The sequence below is a fragment of the Oryza brachyantha genome, chromosome 5 (genome assembly GCF_000231095.2).
Source record: "Oryza brachyantha chromosome 5, ObraRS2, whole genome shotgun sequence".
In the NCBI taxonomy this organism is placed as follows: domain Eukaryota; kingdom Viridiplantae; phylum Streptophyta; class Magnoliopsida; order Poales; family Poaceae; genus Oryza; species Oryza brachyantha.
The window spans coordinates 19,984,008-20,001,711 of record NC_023167.2 but is presented as its reverse complement, the minus strand read 5'-3'; the positions used below and the strand labels follow the sequence as shown (position 1 = coordinate 20,001,711).

General features: G+C 46.5%; 3 protein-coding genes across 3 annotated transcripts; all 3 read left to right on the top strand.

Annotated features, from left to right (window-relative positions):
- Nucleotides 1-4,934: 4,934 nt before the first annotated feature.
- Nucleotides 4,935-7,307, top strand: LOC102700147 (translation initiation factor IF-2-like). The gene is made up of 2 exons (XM_006654811.3): nucleotides 4,935-5,130; nucleotides 6,587-7,307. Exons 1-2 carry the CDS (start codon nucleotides 4,995-4,997, stop codon nucleotides 6,880-6,882), a joined length of 432 nt encoding a protein of 143 aa, XP_006654874.1. The 5' UTR covers nucleotides 4,935-4,994; the 3' UTR covers nucleotides 6,883-7,307.
- A 460-nt stretch (nucleotides 7,308-7,767) lies between these two features.
- Nucleotides 7,768-11,718, top strand: LOC102705351 (V-type proton ATPase subunit C). The gene is made up of 11 exons (XM_006655594.3): nucleotides 7,768-8,007; nucleotides 8,083-8,151; nucleotides 8,225-8,352; nucleotides 8,436-8,535; nucleotides 8,996-9,063; nucleotides 9,196-9,337; nucleotides 9,723-9,839; nucleotides 10,030-10,155; nucleotides 10,916-10,999; nucleotides 11,077-11,156; nucleotides 11,241-11,718. The coding sequence occupies exons 1-11, from the start codon at nucleotides 7,885-7,887 to the stop codon at nucleotides 11,335-11,337; spliced, it is 1,134 nt and encodes a 377-aa protein (XP_006655657.1). The 5' UTR covers nucleotides 7,768-7,884; the 3' UTR covers nucleotides 11,338-11,718.
- Nucleotides 11,719-13,340: 1,622 nt separating this feature from the next.
- LOC102699866 (protein phosphatase 2C 53) lies at nucleotides 13,341-17,345 on the top strand. Its single transcript, XM_006654810.3, has 4 exons — nucleotides 13,341-14,248; nucleotides 14,359-14,685; nucleotides 15,063-15,168; nucleotides 16,631-17,345. The coding sequence occupies exons 1-4, from the start codon at nucleotides 13,697-13,699 to the stop codon at nucleotides 16,975-16,977; spliced, it is 1,332 nt and encodes a 443-aa protein (XP_006654873.2). The 5' UTR covers nucleotides 13,341-13,696; the 3' UTR covers nucleotides 16,978-17,345.
- The last annotated feature ends 359 nt before the right edge of the window (nucleotides 17,346-17,704 follow it).

Below are 17,704 nucleotides of genomic sequence, written 5' to 3'. Positions count from 1 at the left end.
CACCCCTCCACCTCCTCTCTCACAGTAAAACTAGCTCCAATTAATTAGGACTCTACTTTTATCCCTTTGACACCTTATCTATTCCCTTTTAATAGGAGATGGATAGAGCTCCCCCTATAAATACCCCCTAGAGCCTTGCTTCTTTTCCCCGTCTCCCTCTCCTGTGCACCTCCAGTCGCCTCTTGCGCCTCCGCTACAGCTGTGTCGCCCCTTATCCAGCAGCTGCGCAGCAAGCCGCTAGCAGCCCTGTTGCATCCCTATTCGTAGCAGCGAAAACCGATCTAATCTGTCACCGATCCTTAGGTTCGCATATATTTTATTCGTGCGAATCGATCTAAATTTATCTACCGTTTAATTGTTTAGGTTTACTACCCGAACAGCGAGGAACAACAGCAATCCGTCGCTGATCTCTCCACCAAATCTCAGGTTCGCATATGTTTTACTCATGCGAATCAATCTATTTTTGATCTACCGTGTAATTGCTTAGGTTTTCCAATCTAATTAGCTAACGCGAGATTGATCTACAGTATGAAATTCAATTTCGTACAAGTAGATTGGTTTAACGTTAAAGTCATCTAATTCTAGTTTAGCGAGTCGTTAAATCTCAATTTAACGGGTCGTTAACTCCTGCCATTGTTCCGCTAACAGTTCACGGTTTCGCGTTTCGGATCTAATTCATCGTACGAATCTCTAATTCGTGCACGTTTTAGTTCCGTTTTGCCAGTGCGTGTTCTGTTCGCGCTTTTCCCGAGCCGCGACCCAACCCGCGCTCAAAGTCCACATCGCCTCCCTTGTCCACTCCTCTCTCCTTCCCTTCCACTGGGCCGGCCCGTCAGCCGCGGGCCGCTCAGCTCACCTTAGCCTCTCTCCCATCGGCCCCTCCTCTCTCCCGCGCCTGGGCCGAGCCACGGCCCACAGCCACCACGCGCGCGCCAAGTCCAGGCCACCTCCCTTCTCATCGGGACACCGACAGGTGGGCCCCACCTGTCGGGGTCGTCCCCGTCCTCCGCTCGCCGCTGCACCGAGCTGCATCACGCCCTCGCTGGGGCTGCTGCCTCATCGCGCCCTGCGCTGCACCGCACGCGCGCCGCTTCCCCGCCACGCCGCACCACGGGCCTCTCCACATCGCACCGTCGGCCGCACCCCTTGCCGCCTCACCTTGCCTCTGCTTGCGCCGCTCTCTGCCCCCGCTCGTGTCACGACGCCGCGCCTGTGTCGCCATCGCTCCGGTTGCGCCGTCGTCATGCGCCAGTACTCTGGTTGCGCCGTCGTCGTGCGCCGCTGCTCCGGTCGCGTCCGCCGCTCGGCCGCCAAGCTGCGTCGCTGCTTGGCCGACGCCACCACCTCACTCCTCCCTCGTGCTCCCGCTGCTCGCCGTCACCACCGCGCCGCCCTCGGGTCGCCGCTGCTCCACGTCGCCGTCACCATCGCTCGGTCGCCGCGGCCGCTAGCGCGCCGTCGCCGCTTGGCCGCTGTCGCGTCTCCCTGGCCACCGCCGGTCCCTCTTCGCCTTTGCTCGCCTCTGCACGCGCAGGTCGCCACCGCTGTCGGAGTGCGCCGCCTCTTCCCGATCCCCTCCCCTTCCTCTCCTTGCCGCTGCCGCCCCGCTGTCAGGCTGGCGTCACCTCGCTGTGCCAACCGCGTTGCCGCTCGCACTTATGGTCGCTGCCCTGCGCCCACGCCCCCATCCTGTCGCGCCGCACCTCGCCGTGTCGCCGCGTCGCTGCGCCGTCCTGCCGCTTAGCGCTGCCACGCCGTCGCTCTCTGTCGCGCCATGGCCACGAGTGCCGCTCGCGCCGCCACCCCCACCTTCCGCTTTTCTCGGCCGCCGCCAACCGCCGCCCGCAAATCCCGGCGCCGCATCCCGGCCACGGCGCTAAGTACCTCCCCGCCCCAGCCGGCGCCGCGCCCCTATAAACCCCCTCTCCTTGCGCGCCACCGCCGCCTCTTTCCGCAAGCGCCGCCGCGCCACCGTCGCCCGCCGCCGATCGATCTCGTCGCATCGGCCGTCGTCACCGCGCCACCCCGGTGAGCCCGCTCTCCTCCCTTCCTCTGTTTCCTCGTGCCACCGCGAGTGCGCCCTGCCGCTCACCATCGGCCGACATCCTCCACCTGATCTCCGCCGGGCGCCACACCTCTCCGCACCGCCCACATCGCGCTGTCATCATTTTCCCGACGCCGTCGTCGCCTCGGGACGTCATCGTTCGCCACTGCGGAGCGCTGCCCTCGCCATCCTCGTCGCCCGTGCACCGTTGTTCCCGCGCCGCGCTAGCGCCGCCGAGCAATCTCCGCCACCGCCGTGCCCTCGCGCGCTCCGGCCGTCGTCGTTGCCCTTTCGCCGGTCGTCACCCCCGCCTCGCCATCGCTGTCGTGACCCCGCCGTTGTCGGAGCATCGCCGTGCTCGTGCGTTGTCGCCGTCGGGCACCGTCGCCGTGCTGCCGCCTCTCTCTCCCTCGACTGTCGCCACCACCCGATCCCGCCACTTGCTGCTGCTCCGAGCCGCGCAACCCCGTCGCCACCTCCGTCTCCCCCATGCCGACTCGCCGCCGCGTGTGCCACCACCTCACCGACGCGCCCCCGCCTTCACCTCCGTCGGTGAGCACTCCTCTCCCCTGTCCCTGTCTCTTTCCTCTTCACCACCGCCGTCGGTCTCCCTATGCCGTCGGCAGGTGCTAGGGGCCACGTGCCGCCGTCGCCGGGGACGTCCTCGCCGTCACGCCGTTGTTTTGCCGCCCTCGCCTTCCCGTGCCACCGTCCCGCTGCTTCCCCCTCCTCTTCCTCCGTGCGTGCACCGCTCGGCCATCACCGTCGTGCGCCGCGTTCAGTCTCCGCCGCCCTGGGCGCCGTTATTCCCACCGCCAGCCTTCGCCGTGCGCCGCTCCCCTTCACCGCCATGCCGGCTGCATCGCTTCCGCGCCACCGTCCCGCCGCCTGCCGCGCCGTTCGGCCGAGCACCTGCGCTCTCCCCTCCCTCCTCTGCTCTCTTCCTCTGTCAAGCGGGCCTGGCCAGTCGATCTCTCTCTCCTCGTGGGCCCCCCTTGTCAGCCCCTCTTCTCCTCTTGTCTCACTGCCAGTGGGTCCTGTCCGTCAGCATTCCCTCTCTCTCCTTGCTGACGTCAGCTCCTCCAATTAATTGCGCAATAAATCATTAAGGTTTCCTGTTTAGTTTAAAAACACAGTTAATCTTCTAAAATTCATAAGTAATTCATTTAGTCTTCGTTTAGGTCCATTCAAGTTTCATTAAATCCAGAAAAATGCCAAGAATCCATTAAAAATAGTTTCTTTTTCTGTTTCAGTAGTTTTATAGCCTGTTTTGTTTGTTTTGCCTTGTTTGTCGTAGGTTTTGACCCCGTCGCAGCGCCGTCCGTTCCCGAAGTCGTCGTTGAAGTTTCTCGTGGGTCTAAGCAAGGCAAGTGGCACCCTTCTTTGATCATATTGAACCTATGTTTATAAAGTTCCTCGCTTTACATTCAAACATGCATTGTTTTATGCAAATCTATTTACTTTACTTATCTATTGGGCATTTCCCAATATATCCGTTGATTCCCATTCATTATTATTGTCATCCCAGGGTTAATTTGACTAGAATTAGGGTTAGTCAATGCTTAGCCATGCTTAGTTCAACTAGCTCACCAATTATTATTTAATTACTATTACACTTTGATAGACCTTTAATGGTTGTAATCAATATTAATATCCTGTTGAGGATTAATACAACTAAAATATTGCTTATGGTGGGCTGTGGGTGCATGGTTTTGAGAGTCGTGCTCATGACAATTAAGGACCGGTTCTCAGGAAACCCTGAAAGTCTTACACGTACTAACCACAAGCCAGAATGGACAACGGTGAGACTCGTAATCTAGCTTGTCCCTATTCGACGTACCAAGGTAAGGGTGAGCGTGATGGAGTATGGACGGGTAATCGTGGTGTAACGAAAGCATTTGCTGCTTCCGGATTCAACAAGGCACAAGAGGGGACTGCCCGACTTGGTGTAAAGGAGAGGGTGAAACCTGAAGTGCGATACGATTGTCTAGGGAGGGTTAGGTGAAAGATCTTATCATGGTTTCCGTACTGAGGTATCGTGGTGATACGTTGGGGCATGGTAACATGCTTGGGATCCATGTCTTATGGGTAAAGTTGTACACCTCTGCAGAGTAAAACTATTCGAATAGCCGTGCTCGCGGTTATTGGGCGAACTGACAGATTCACTGGGATTAGTTGAACCTTTTATAATTGAATTAATCTTGGAACCGGTTTGACCCAGTGCAACATGGTGTAACGTTGGCAGTGGTTTGGGTCTGTCGCAATGTGGTTTAACGTTGGACAGAGGGTTGACCCTGTCGCTACGTGGTGTAACGTTCGACAGCGGTCTGGGCCTGTTGCAACGTGGTGTAACGTTAGACAGTGGATGATTATTTTAAATTTTACTTTACCTTTGTTTCAGTCTATTTTATCTACTGTTTTGCTAAATTACGGCAGCTTTGTGCAATTTAACCTTAGCCTATCCTTGATACCCTATTACATTCATTATTCTCCCTCTCTTAGGTGTTACTTGTTGAGTACAGTGGTTTGTACTCAGCCTTGCTTAATTTTTTTCCCCCACCAGAGCAAGTGCCAGAGTTTCAGTCAGAAGTCAGAAGAAGGTTGTTCCCAAGGTTGAAGTGAGGTACAGTCCGTCGTCGAGAATGCCTGTGGTGTGGAGCCGTCATCGCTAGCTGAAGCTGAAGATTAGATGATCTAGTCTTGTTTTCCTTTTCCGCTGTATTTCGATAGATAATTTTTTTATTTGTTTTTAAGTCGTGGAACTGTCATAGTGTGTACTCGGGCTGATGTCTGAACCGAGATTTAATACATGGTATTGTTCAGAAATGTGGTGTAACACCTATGAACTCCCAAGATGCTCTGGCTCTAACCAACCAGACAAGAAGAAAGAGTTGTTGGGTTCTTTAACCCTTTCCCCTTCCCAGTTCCCACGCCACCAGGAGGAGACGACATGGCTGTGCACGGCAAGCCCAAGCCCCATGCCCCTCCGCCACCGCCACCGCCGCCTCCGCTGCATCCGGAGGCCAAGAAGAGCTTCCTGCGTCGCTTGTTCCCCTTCCTCCTGGCTGCCAACATCTTTGTCGGAGGTTCGGGATCCCCCTCCCTCGCCCCTCTCTACTTATTAGTTCGCCCGATGTGTCGCTACTGATTTCTGTGCCTGCTTTACTCAGGATTGCTTGCTTGGTGTGTTGGTTGCAAATGCATCCTTCCATTCATTACTCACACACGTCCTGCTCTCATCTCTAAACTTGATTCTCACCCACTGCCACACAATGTTTTACTCGCATTTGGGTCATCATTACATCACTAGTGCATTGTTGTCTTGTCTTGCTCTTAGCATCTGCCGTTGCCACTGCCACTACCATTACCAGTAAAAGCACGCCACTCTTTTAGTTTACTAGTATCATGTATGTTTTTGGAGCAGTTTTACGGTACTCTATCTTACCTCTTATGAGGTAAGAGCTCTAGGTTAATCTTGACCATTCAATTTTCGACATTTATTTTAATCAACATAAATGATCCAACACCTCGTTAATTTAGCATGCCCAAATAAGTAAAGTACTATTACAATAATCACCTTTCCTTGCTAATCGTGCATGCATGCTTACTATGAAAATAATAATAATGCCAAGCACATTAATTCCATACGAAAATATTAGACAAAATTTGGGTAAACCAACATGTCAGTCAAACTGAAATTTTCATTTATACATATTGCTAAACATTGTGCAAGCTCCAATTGATTCTCCAAAGGATTCAAACTTAACATAAAATTTATTACAAATACTTTTCTTATTTGAAGCCAAATAGATATGACTGAATTTAGAGACTAGGTTCTGTTAAAACAAAAATAAAATAAAATTACAAAACTGAAAATTATTTGTTCATACATGCATCCTAATTATTCTGAACTTAGTTTGTAAATTGAAAGTATAAAGACATTGAGAGTATTGCATATTTTAATTTTACTAGTATAATTATTGTATAATTTTGAATTAGTAGTACTTAAGTAAGGAAATATTGTCTCATTCCTTATTACAATGCAATTTATGATCATATTTAAATTTAAATGACAATAAATGACTCTTACCACACATGAGGTAAGAGTATTATCAACCGTTGAATCTATGCACAATGGATGGCTCATATTAACTTGGTGCGCCTTAAAAAAGTCCATGTTTGTGGGATCTGTCTATTTTTGCATTTTTCTATTGTGTTACTATGCAAATAGTAAACAATATCTAAAAAGAATGTAAACACTACTCCAGTAGTAAGCAAGAGCTGTGATATCGAGTCCATTCATAGTTGTGCCTTTCGTCTCTTCATAGTGTATGCCTGCTGAAGACATACATCTTTTGCTGATCTTCTCGACAGGATATTGATGTACTGAAGAAATATATATGCATAAACTGAGCGCGTAGATTTTTTTTCTCCTTGTTTGGAGGTTTTGAAAGAGAGCACTCTTGTATCTCTATGCTGTTGTCCTGCTTGCTCAAATCTTATAGTTCACTTATTTACATCCTTATAACAATATGTATGCAGCTTATCTACTTGTGAGGACCTACCAGGGCTCGGGAAAGAAAGATACCGAGAGTGATCCTACTTCTGCTTCGTCCGCCTCATCTCCTGCAGCTGCTGACAAGCCTGCAGAACCAATTGCTGCACCCATAAAAGTGCTCCCGCCAATCCCCGAAGACGATCAGCGCCAGCTGTACAAATGGATGCTGGAGGAGAAGCGGAAGATCAAGCCACGCGACGCTGCAGAGAAGAAGAAGATTGATGAGGAGAAGGCCCTTCTCAAAGAGTTCATACGAGCAGGATCCCTGCCAAGCTTATAATAAGCTCCCCAATTTAACTGTTATTTGGATCTGTGGTGCCTCTTGTTGTTTGATGCCTGGCCTGGCTGGGAATGGTGAGTACCATGTTGTAATCAGATGTCCAAATAATAGTAGTGGAAAGACCGTGTTGAGCTTGAGCTCTTGGATTAGGTTTGCGTTCATAGGACATGTTGGTACCAAGATGCCGGATTATGGGAGGCATGGAAGATGAAGTATGAAACTATTAGTGTTGATTTGGGCTCTTCAGCTGTTGGAGCTGTGTATGTTTCAGCAGCTATAAATCTTTTATGTTTGTGGTTTCTCATTTCTCACAGATTGAAGCCTTGTCACATTACAAATATACTTAAGTGTAGTTGTAGGCTCAGCTCCTTGTTGACTTGAAATGGTGCCATCGTCAATCTATCCATTATATCATGGAGTACTTTGAAGAGGACAAAATGAACCATCACGTTCGCTCGTAAGGGTTAAATTCTCACACTATATCGTGGTATATTATCTTTTATATAGAAGTAGGTTAATACTATAAAGGTGTAAATTAATCGATGTAGTTATATATATTCCCTCCGGTTAAAAATATTTACTTTTTAAGATAAAGATTTGATTAAACTTAAAAAATTCCGACTATCAATAGTTTCTTAGATGCTTAGTTTAAATATAAAAAACAAATGATGCACATAGATTCTCTTTGAAATGTACTATATTAGATTTTGTAAATTAACTACAACATAAATAAAATTGCTTATTTTAGACTTTTAAAATGTTGATCAAATATTGTCATAAAAAGAGTAGGAGTAGTTACATACGAAAGCGTATTAGGGAAACCAGGGGAAATGTAAAGAAAAGATGGGCTTCCGCCTGGCCCATCTAACGCACGCACGCACGCACGCTGTTTTCCCCTGAGAATTCCCCTCCCCTCCGCCCGAGAGGTAGAGAGACTCCGATCAATCTAAATCCAACCTTAACCTGCCGGAGCCGGAGAAGAAGAACCCCCGCCGGCCGCCGATGGCGACACGGTACTGGATAGTGTCTCTCCCCGTGCAGACTCCCGCCGCCACAGCCAATTCTCTCTGGGCGCGTCTCCAGGACTCGATCTCGCGCCACTCCTTCGACACGCCGCTCTACCGGGTAACCATCCTCTCGCCTCGCCGCCCACGCTTTCCCCCCTCCCGGTCCCCTCCTCACCCTCCCCTCTCTCCGCAGTTCAACGTCCCCGATCTCCGCGTCGGCACGCTCGACTCGCTCCTCGCCCTCAGCGACGACCTCGTCAAGGTTTCTCCCCGATCTCGATCTCCCTTGCCGCTCTGCTCGCGCGCGCATCACTCTCACGCGATTCCTCCTGCAGTCCAACGTCTTCGTTGAGGGGGTCTCGCACAAGATCCGGAGGCAGATCGAGGAGCTAGAGCGCGCTGGAGGTGTCGAAAGTGGCGCTCTCACCGTCGACGGCGTCCCCGTCGACACCTACCTTACCAGGTCGCTCTGCCTGCCGTCGCCCCTTTGCCGCTCACTGTTTCGATTTCCTTGCTCAACCTCTCTACCTCTTTTTGCTTCTCTAGGTTTGTGTGGGATGAGGGCAAGTACCCAACGATGTCGCCGCTCAAGGAGATTATTGGCAGCATCCAATCCCAAGTTGCCAAGATTGAGGATGACATGAAGGTGATGATTCTGCTTCTCTTCTCTTCATTACTTTTAACCCCTTGCGACCACCTGATAAGTAGCTATATCAGACGCTAGATTAGTTACTCCTCTTAACAAGTTTCCACAGTGACGCTGCTTGTAGTCATTAACTACAGACACTTGCTGCGCATATGAAGCCGTTGATTAAGATCTAAAATTGTTATTTCAGCGTGAATTGGGTTTCTTTGCAACAAAGTACCTAATTTGACATCATCTCCTGACCGTGTAAATTTCAACCTACCTAGCTTTGTACTGCTGGCAACTGTATCTACGAAACGTAGCTTGCCTTTTGTTCTTCTTGCCTGCTATCACCACAACTATTCTTATTATTATACATCCGTGTCTCCCTTTTTAGCATTGAGTTATTGCACACAACACTGCAGTGGTTTGTTGAATTTACAGTAGATGAATATGTGTTTTTTTTTTATTTTAACTCCAGGTTCGGGCAGCAGAATACAACAATGTAAGGAGCCAGCTTAGTGCAATCAACAGAAAGCAAAGTGGAAGGTAGACTGCATGTCACTGAGTTTTTATCTTTAAGGCATTTTTTCCTTGTTTTATTTCAAAGGCTCATAAACGCTAGGGTATGTTTCATTTTTTGGTCGGTAACTCTAATTAGTTTGTTTTCCTTGTGTACAGCTTAGCTGTTCGTGATCTTTCCAATCTAGTGAAACCAGAGGATATGGTCACATCAGAACATCTAGTAACACTTCTTGCAATTGTTCCTAAGTACTCCCAAAAGGATTGGTTGTCAAGCTATGAGTCCCTTGACACATTTGTGGTAAGTATATACAGCCCTATCTTTTCGCTTTTGCCTATGTTTATAAGCCAAAAATTGAATTCTCAACCTTAAATTTGGAGTAGATTTTGAGATATTTTTATTGTAGTTTATTTTTTAGCCTTGGCTTTTAGATCACTAGGAACGCCTATATAGAAGTTTTATTCGTCTCAGCAAGTTACCTATTTCACTCTTCTTTTTTTTTTTGGGGGGGGGGGGGGTGTCAAACCATCACTGTTTTGGCCTGTAAATTCTTCACTCAGGTAGTTACTTAGGACTTACAAGGATCTTATTTTTTCTGCCTCTATATGTTGATGTGATTTGCATTCATAACTGGTGGTTATATGTGGGTGTTTCTTTCCTTGAACTAATTACTTGATTTTTTTAGGTACCGAGATCATCTAAAAAACTTTATGAAGACAACGAGTATGCTCTCTACACGGTAACATTGTTTGCTAAGGTTGTTGACAATTTTAAGGTCCGTGCACGTGAGAAAGGTTTCCAGGTAAAATTCTTTCTTTAATGTTTTCATGGACCTTTCTTTATACTTTCACATTTGGCAGAAAGCTTTTATCCCCTAGAACCTATGTATAGTTCCTAATAACTTGGGTAGAATTTTGTTGTGGGTCTGTTGTCCCTATCACTCTGGTAATTCTCCGTCACCCATTAAATACTTATTCTATATTGAAATGCAGGTTCGTGATTTTGAGTACAGTCCTGAAGCACAAGAAAGTAGGAAGGAAGAGCTAGACAAGCTTCTTCAAGACCAGGAAGCAATGAGGGCATCTCTTCTGCAGTGGTGCTATGCCAGCTACAGCGAGGTGTGTATTTATAAATGTACTTCAATAATCCTGTCAACAATGACATAGTCACGGATTCATGGTTGTTTAATTCTCTGTTAACTATCTAATTTATGTCTGATGCTCATTTCCTCATCTCGCACTAGAATAGAGACAAGAGAACTATGTTTTCATCTCCTTTAGTAGCCTGAAGGTCTTAATCGTCCTGAAAAACGACCCAATCATGCTGAATCTGAATTAGCAAGCTGATATTTTCTGCCCTCAGTTGCCACTTGCCACCAATAGATAGATGTGACCTCTTCTTTTTTTATTTTTAAATATGGCTTTTTGTAGTGAAATTATGACTTCATGGCATACTGCAAGTTCTCTCTTAATAGTGACACCTCATTCAGGGGAAAATAGATAGTCGGCTATTTTAATCTGCTCATAATATCATTTATGTATGTCACAATGATGTAGCAAAACTTCTGCACTTCTCTTTATTGATAGAAAACAGATGTGCTGTTATTTATCTGCTCACAACACAGTTAATTGCCATCATGAAGAAGTTTTTTACTGTCTAGTTAGTTAGCTAGAGCTTAGCGCTATATAAACATATTATGAAGCACATGATTCTTGACTGTTGTGTTTTGTTCATTTTGCTCTTTCATTTTTATATGATTCTTGACTGTTGTGTTTTGTTCATTTTGCTCTTTCATTTTTATATGCCTTGTTACTTGTGAATTTATGTTTTCATGATGCTTATCTGTAGTAACTGCTATTAATGTATACTTTTCTGCAGGTATTCAGTTCCTGGATGCACTTCTGTGCTGTGCGTGTCTTTGTAGAGAGCATTCTTAGATATGGTCTTCCCCCATCATTCCTGGTAATCTACTCTACTATTATGTGATTATCAAATTTATACTTTGATGCCTGATCTAATATGCCGCTATGTTTCATCAGTCTGCTGTTCTAGCACCCTCTCAAAAGGGTGAGAAGAAAGTAAGGAGCATCCTGGAGGAGCTCTGCGGGAATGTCCATAGGTAATTTAGCGTTTTGAGTTGCGTTGCATTGCTAGTCACAACATGCACTTGCTTTTGTCAATGAATTGAGTGTCTGAATTGCAGTATTTACTGGAAATCGGAAGATGATGTTGGTGTTGCTGGTCTGGGAGGTGAAACCGAGGCTCACCCTTATGTCTCCTTCACAATAAATTTTGTCTGAGCACAGTATGTTTCCTTGATACCTGTGGCCAGGCAATGTTTTGCAAGTAACTACTACTTTGGCAAACTAAACCAACGGATGGTTCGGTGTATATTATTTTGTGATACGTCAATTCTTTCTTGATTTATTACCCAGTTTATATGGCCCTGTAGTTTGAACCGATCAATAATGTAGCTTTTGGGGAACATGGACTATTTCCTGGCACAGTAGGGGATCTGTTTGGACTTTTATCCCCGGCAACTACAATATTCCAACTGTTGATTTTAGTTGATATCTATTGGGCCTTAAGAGCATCAGAGCACCTTGTAAGATGTTGTGGATTCGTAATAAAAAAAATCAATATACATAAATAAATTCAGGTCGCTGAGCCTGATTGTGAACTGTATGTTGTAATTTTAGAATTCGAGCTGGTGTCTCCTCTTTTTTCTTTTCACACGTTTTTTAGCTGGTGATCAGAAACATGGTCAAATTGCATGTCTTTTCATATTTAGTAGGGTGGTGCTTAGTAGACTGTAGAAGGGGGTTATAGAGTTTAGGTATAACGTCAATCGCTGGTGACCCCAGTTCCTACCGTGACATGACACGTCAGTGGATAGAGCGGGTCGGAGTCCGTTTGAACCTATATGACATCTTCGGACAAGTTCGGGGATCTAAAAATACATTTATAGAGTTCAGGGACCTAGATGACACATGTCCACAAGTTTAGAGATCGCTGGTGCACTTTACTTAACTTTAAATTTATAATCAAATTTTGGTACCTCCTAGTAATTAGAGGTACCACATTTTATAATAAAATATGATAATTATAAGTATTTTCTCAAGACTATTAAAATTATTTAATTAATTTTCTTTTGCCTACAACTTTTTTTTGTTCTAGCGACAAACTTCAATGAAGGGAGACTGTCTTATTTCTTCAAACCACACAAATATAATCTCCACGGAACTACAAACTATCTCGCACAAGCGAACCCCATTACCCTAGCTTGTTTCAGCTTTGGATTTTGACCAAAGTGCCTGCAAAGTTTAGGTTTGTTTTTATATCTTAAGAGTGACTTTAAGATATATTCTTTCTGTCTTATTAACCATCATGAAAAGAGAGCCAAAAACAGAAGCACGAGAGGTGAAAGCAAATTGGATTTGGATGGATAGTTATCATACAATATCCTCTCTAAATCATTTTATTTTAAGTCCTTTTAGTGATTCACAATATCTGGCATACAATTATACAAATATGAAGATATTTGTTAAAAGAAAACTAGACACTATAGCATTGCTAGTATTTTTTTTCCTTATTGTTAAACATTTCACTTTATCCCCCAAATTCTTACTAATGTATCAATACCATACAAACGATCTTACAATCCATATCTCATACGGCCATACCTATAATTATACAACCCAAAAATAGATACAAATCGTCTGGTCTAGATAGTGTCATAGGATTACACGATACTATGATAAGTATCTCGATAATGATAATCTTGGTCCATTTTTACCACTAGCAAGCATCAAAGAAAACCGTTGAATTTTGCAGCCATATAATTAATTTCTAAAAATTGAAATCAGAAAAATAAACCCAATAAAAGCGTACACAAAGTAGGACAATCCGTTGGGTATTTAATTGTAGATGTGTGTATTTAGTTTGGTGAATGAAATGTTATTTGTCTAACCTCACCTCATGTTCCCAAAATCATACACCAAATAGGGACAAAGAGTAACTAAAATGAAGTTAAATAAGAAATAATCATGATGGAGGTATTGAGCCATACCCAAATACACACGAGGTGAGACGAGAGTACACAGTGTAGAGTATGGGATGAGACTGGTGGCATCACACCACTGGTTGAAGGTGTCGCCACGTGTCCGCGCCATTTCCGAGGCAGGGCCCACCTGCTGCCAGGCAGACGTCAGCACGTGCTGATGTCAAACACCCCCTGCGCACATTCTCACTGACAGCTGGGCCCCACCACCACCACCACCACCTCCTCCTCCGCTCCCCACGCAAGGCAAGGCCCGCCCGACCCGATCCCCAAATCCCTCCTCTCCTCTCCGGCAACGGCGGCGTATCTCACCACCTTCCAGCGCGCGGCGGCGGGGTCGGCAAGGCAAGGCAGGGCGACGCACCGACTGGCCGCGGGCGCTTGTGGCTGGCTGCCGTCAGTGCGTCCGCCGCTCCGTGCGCTGCTTCCTTCCTCCCCAGGGCACCTCCCGTGAGCCGCCATCCCCCTCCCTCACCTACCTCTGGATTCGCTCCAGATCCGCCCATGAGTAGGCCCCCTCGCCCACCGCCTGCTCGCCATCGCGCCCCCACTCCACACCCCCACCATGCCGATCCCGACCTCTAGCCACGCCCGCTCCCATGGAGGACGTCGCCGTGCCCGCCGCGCCTGCCCCCACGCTTAGCTCCGCGGCCGCAGGCCTCACGCTCTTCGCCGCCGCCGCCGTTGCCGAGGCCATGGAGGAGGCTCTCGGCGCCGCGCTGCCGCCCCTCGCTGCCCCCGGCCCCGGAGACGATGCCGACGCCTCCGCCTCCGCCTGCGGGAGCCCTTGCTCCGTCGCCAGCGACTGTAGCAGCGTTGCCAGCACCGACTTCGAGGGCTTCGCCGAGCAAGGCCCTGTGCTTGTCGCCGACGACCTCACGGCTGCCGCCGCCTCCGTCGCCGTCGCGGAGGCTGCCGAGCCGAGGGCTGCCAGGAGCGTGTTCGCCGTCGACTGCGTCCCGCTCTGGGGGCTGGAGTCCATATGCGGCCGCCGCCCGGAGATGGAGGACGACTATGTCGTCGTCCCGCGCTTTTTCGACGTTCCTCTGTGGATGGTTGCCGGCGACGCGGCAGTCGACGGCCTCGACCGGGCGTCCTTCCGCCTTCCCGCCCATTTCTTCGGCGTCTACGACGGCCACGGTGGAGTTCAGGTTTGTACTAATATACTACCACTAACTTGTCTTGAATGCTTTCCCCAGCACATCATACGAATTCAACACCTACAGTTTTTTTTTTTTTCAAATGAGTCACCTGTTTGCAGGTTGCCAATCACTGCCGGCAGAGAATCCACACCCTACTCACAGAGGAGCTGCGTAGAGCAGAGGAGGACGCGCGTGGCACTGACTTATCTAGGGTAGAGTCCAAGAAGCTGTGGGAGAAGGCGTTCGTGGATTGTTTCAGTCGTGTTGACGCTGAGGTGGGAGGAAATGCGGCAGCTGGAGTGCAGCCTGTTGCTCCAGACACCGTAGGGTCAACCGCTGTGGTTGCAGTCGTTTGCTCATCGCATATCATTGTTGCCAACTGCGGTGACTCGCGTGCTGTGCTCTGCCGGGCCAAGCAGCCTCTGCCCTTGTCGCTAGATCATAAAGTAAGCCACGGACTCCCATTTAGAGCAAGTCTTTAGAGCATAACCTTGTCGTCTTTAGAGCAAGTTCAATAGTATAGCCAACTACTAACTTCAATTCATCTATAGTCAATCTAATAGTCAATTCATACAATAGTTACCTATAAAACATTAATACATAGTCTCACATATCATACACACATTGCGCTTGGAGCCCGTGCTGCAGCTGGCTACAAATTAGTAGCCCACTACTCTTCTCTCCTCTCTTATCTCTTTAAAACATGTTTACAGCTGGCTTATAGCCTGCTATTGTACCTGCTCTAGTACTATTGGTTGTGTGTTGACTCTTGAGTCCCGAGGTTAATTGGATACATATTGCTTTGTTCTTCTTTGCGCTTCAGCCAAATAGGGAAGATGAGTACGCAAGGATTGAGGCACAGGGTGGCAAGGTTATCCAATGGAATGGTTATCGAGTTCTTGGTGTTCTTGCCATGTCGCGATCAATCGGTACACATTCTTACCCTTCTGACATAATTGAATCAGCATTTCTTTGTGCTTAATTGTTTATGCTTCTCCAACTTTATTGATGTGACTGTGTGCTGATGGTTGCTGGTTGGCAATTGATGTGTTAAAGGAAAAGTCTCTTGACTGATTCATTTTGTTATTAGTCAAACTGTTGCTTCCTTCTGAATTTGATGATATATTGGTATATGGGGTTCAAGGGTCTGTGACTTTTCTAAGTGAAAAATTTCTAACTGATTGTTGCTATCCTGGAATAACGACATTGTGAAGCCAAAGTTTATTTACAAATACATTGCGTTGATTCAACTAGTAGCGAGTTTGTACCTATGGTAACAGGGAGAGCTGTTTGGCTAATTCCTTTGTTCATAGTTATACTGTTATGTGTGATTTGTGATGTTATGGTTCAGGAAACGTTTCTGTATTTGTTGCTATGTTGCACCCTTACGCGATACTGATATGGGTATATGGTGAGTATGCATGCATTTCACAATAGGGAAATGTAAGTATATGAGAGAATTGGACATTGGGATCACCTGATGGAAAAAAAAAACATGATTATGCAATCTGTTATACCAAACACTACTAGAATGAGTCACTAACTAGGCAAATGGCAGAATACTTCAAAGTAGTGATTTCTGTTATACCAAACACTAGGATGAATCACCAACTACGAAGCACGGATTGTATAAGTCATTATTTGCATACCTTGTGACCAAGGAACAGCTGTACTAGATTGAGGGTTGTAAGAACTGATGTAATGATTTGCATCCATTGAGCTTTGGATGTTAGTTTCACGCTTTCATCCGTCCTGGTGCACAGCAGTTCGTCATATTTGTTAATTTACTGTTGCAGTCAAACGATGTTTCTTGTCATTGAGTCTTACAGGAGCGGATCCTGACCAAATAACTCACACCAACATTTATTTTTACTCACTTTTGTTATATTTATGTTTCAAACTAGAGAACAGATCATATTTTTGTGCTATTTCTTCTGTGGTAATGGGTTTATAGTTTCAGTCCTCATGTCTCTTGCCAAAATTTGCTAATGAGAAAGCAGAGGGCATGTCAAAAAATAGTTATCTACCAGCCTCCCCACCTCTGAGGCAATAGCCGAAGCAGCTTCTATGGTGCTTGGCAAGAGCAGCAATGCTGGATTTTGCATACGACAGTTTTTTTAGTCCTTTTATTTTTGGTCACAGTTCCCTATGAGATAATCAGCTAGAGCTGTCGTTTTTTTGTTCTTTGTTGGTCCCCTCTCTTTGGACAGCCCTGACCATTGTGTTTCAACATCTGTTGCTCTCAACATGTTATGCTATAACTGGCAATTTGATTTCAATGTCTTTGTTATATATCTTTTGTTGATACTTGAACTTTCAAAGTGGATGTTGGATTTATTGGTGTGCTGGCTAATGGAGTACTTCTGATCTGTGTCATTGATGTATTTGCAGGGGACAAATACCTGAAGCCTTATATAATCCCGGTCCCTGAGGTGACAGTTGTTGCCCGTGCAAGAGACGATGATTGCCTTATTCTTGCAAGTGATGGTCTTTGGGATGTAATGTCGAATGAAGAGGTGTGTGATGCTGCTCGCAAGCGGATACTACTATGGCACAAGAAGAATGCGGGCACAGCATCAACATCGTCGGCCCAAATAAGCGGTGCTTCTTCAGATCCGGCCGCTCAAGCAGCTGCCGACTACTTGTCCAAGCTTGCCCTACAGAAGGGGAGCAAAGACAACATCACGGTGGTCGTAATTGACCTCAAGGCACATAGGAAGTTGAAGAGCAAAGCATGACACCGCCTCCATGAACAATAACTATAGTCTATAGGAAGCTAGAAATGTGGGAAATCCAAGACAATTTGTTTAGCCTGCCGCACCTGTACATTGCTCAGCTCAGTGGTGGTGCTGCAACTGCTTCTTTACCCTCGCCGTTTATTTGTGCCGAGGGATGTACTAGTAGTAATTTTTCAACACGATACAGACTCCGAAATCTGAATCAGGGGTTGAGATGGGATCTGGGAATTTTGGGGTCTCTCAAAGACAAGACAGAAACATAACAGCATGTGTAGAGATGTAGGTAGGGGTCCTAGGACAGATTGGATTTCTGCCTCTGGCATTAATCGTTTTTGTTAACCGGTAAAGATACTGCTACTTTGCAAACATGTTGTCGCTGTTTCATGTATCTTGCTGTTGTTGTGATTAATACCTGGGATTTCTCCCTTGTTCAGGATGGTTTGAGCTCTTGTTCGGTACAGAGGAAACAATGGCGTTAAGCTGAACTGGAGAAACATGATTCTTTAGTTAATGATATACTATACAATGTGGAATTGGAAGAAGACTAGAGGTGGTGTGTGGGTTGGAAATACCGTGGGGTGATTGCTTGTCCATTTTATATTAAAAAAACCAAACAACATATTTTTTATAAAAAATTTATGAATAAAACTCTATGTATGTATTTTTAGCGATCGAAAAGTCAAGGCTAAAAAATAAATATCATGAAAAATTTCAAAATCAACTTTAA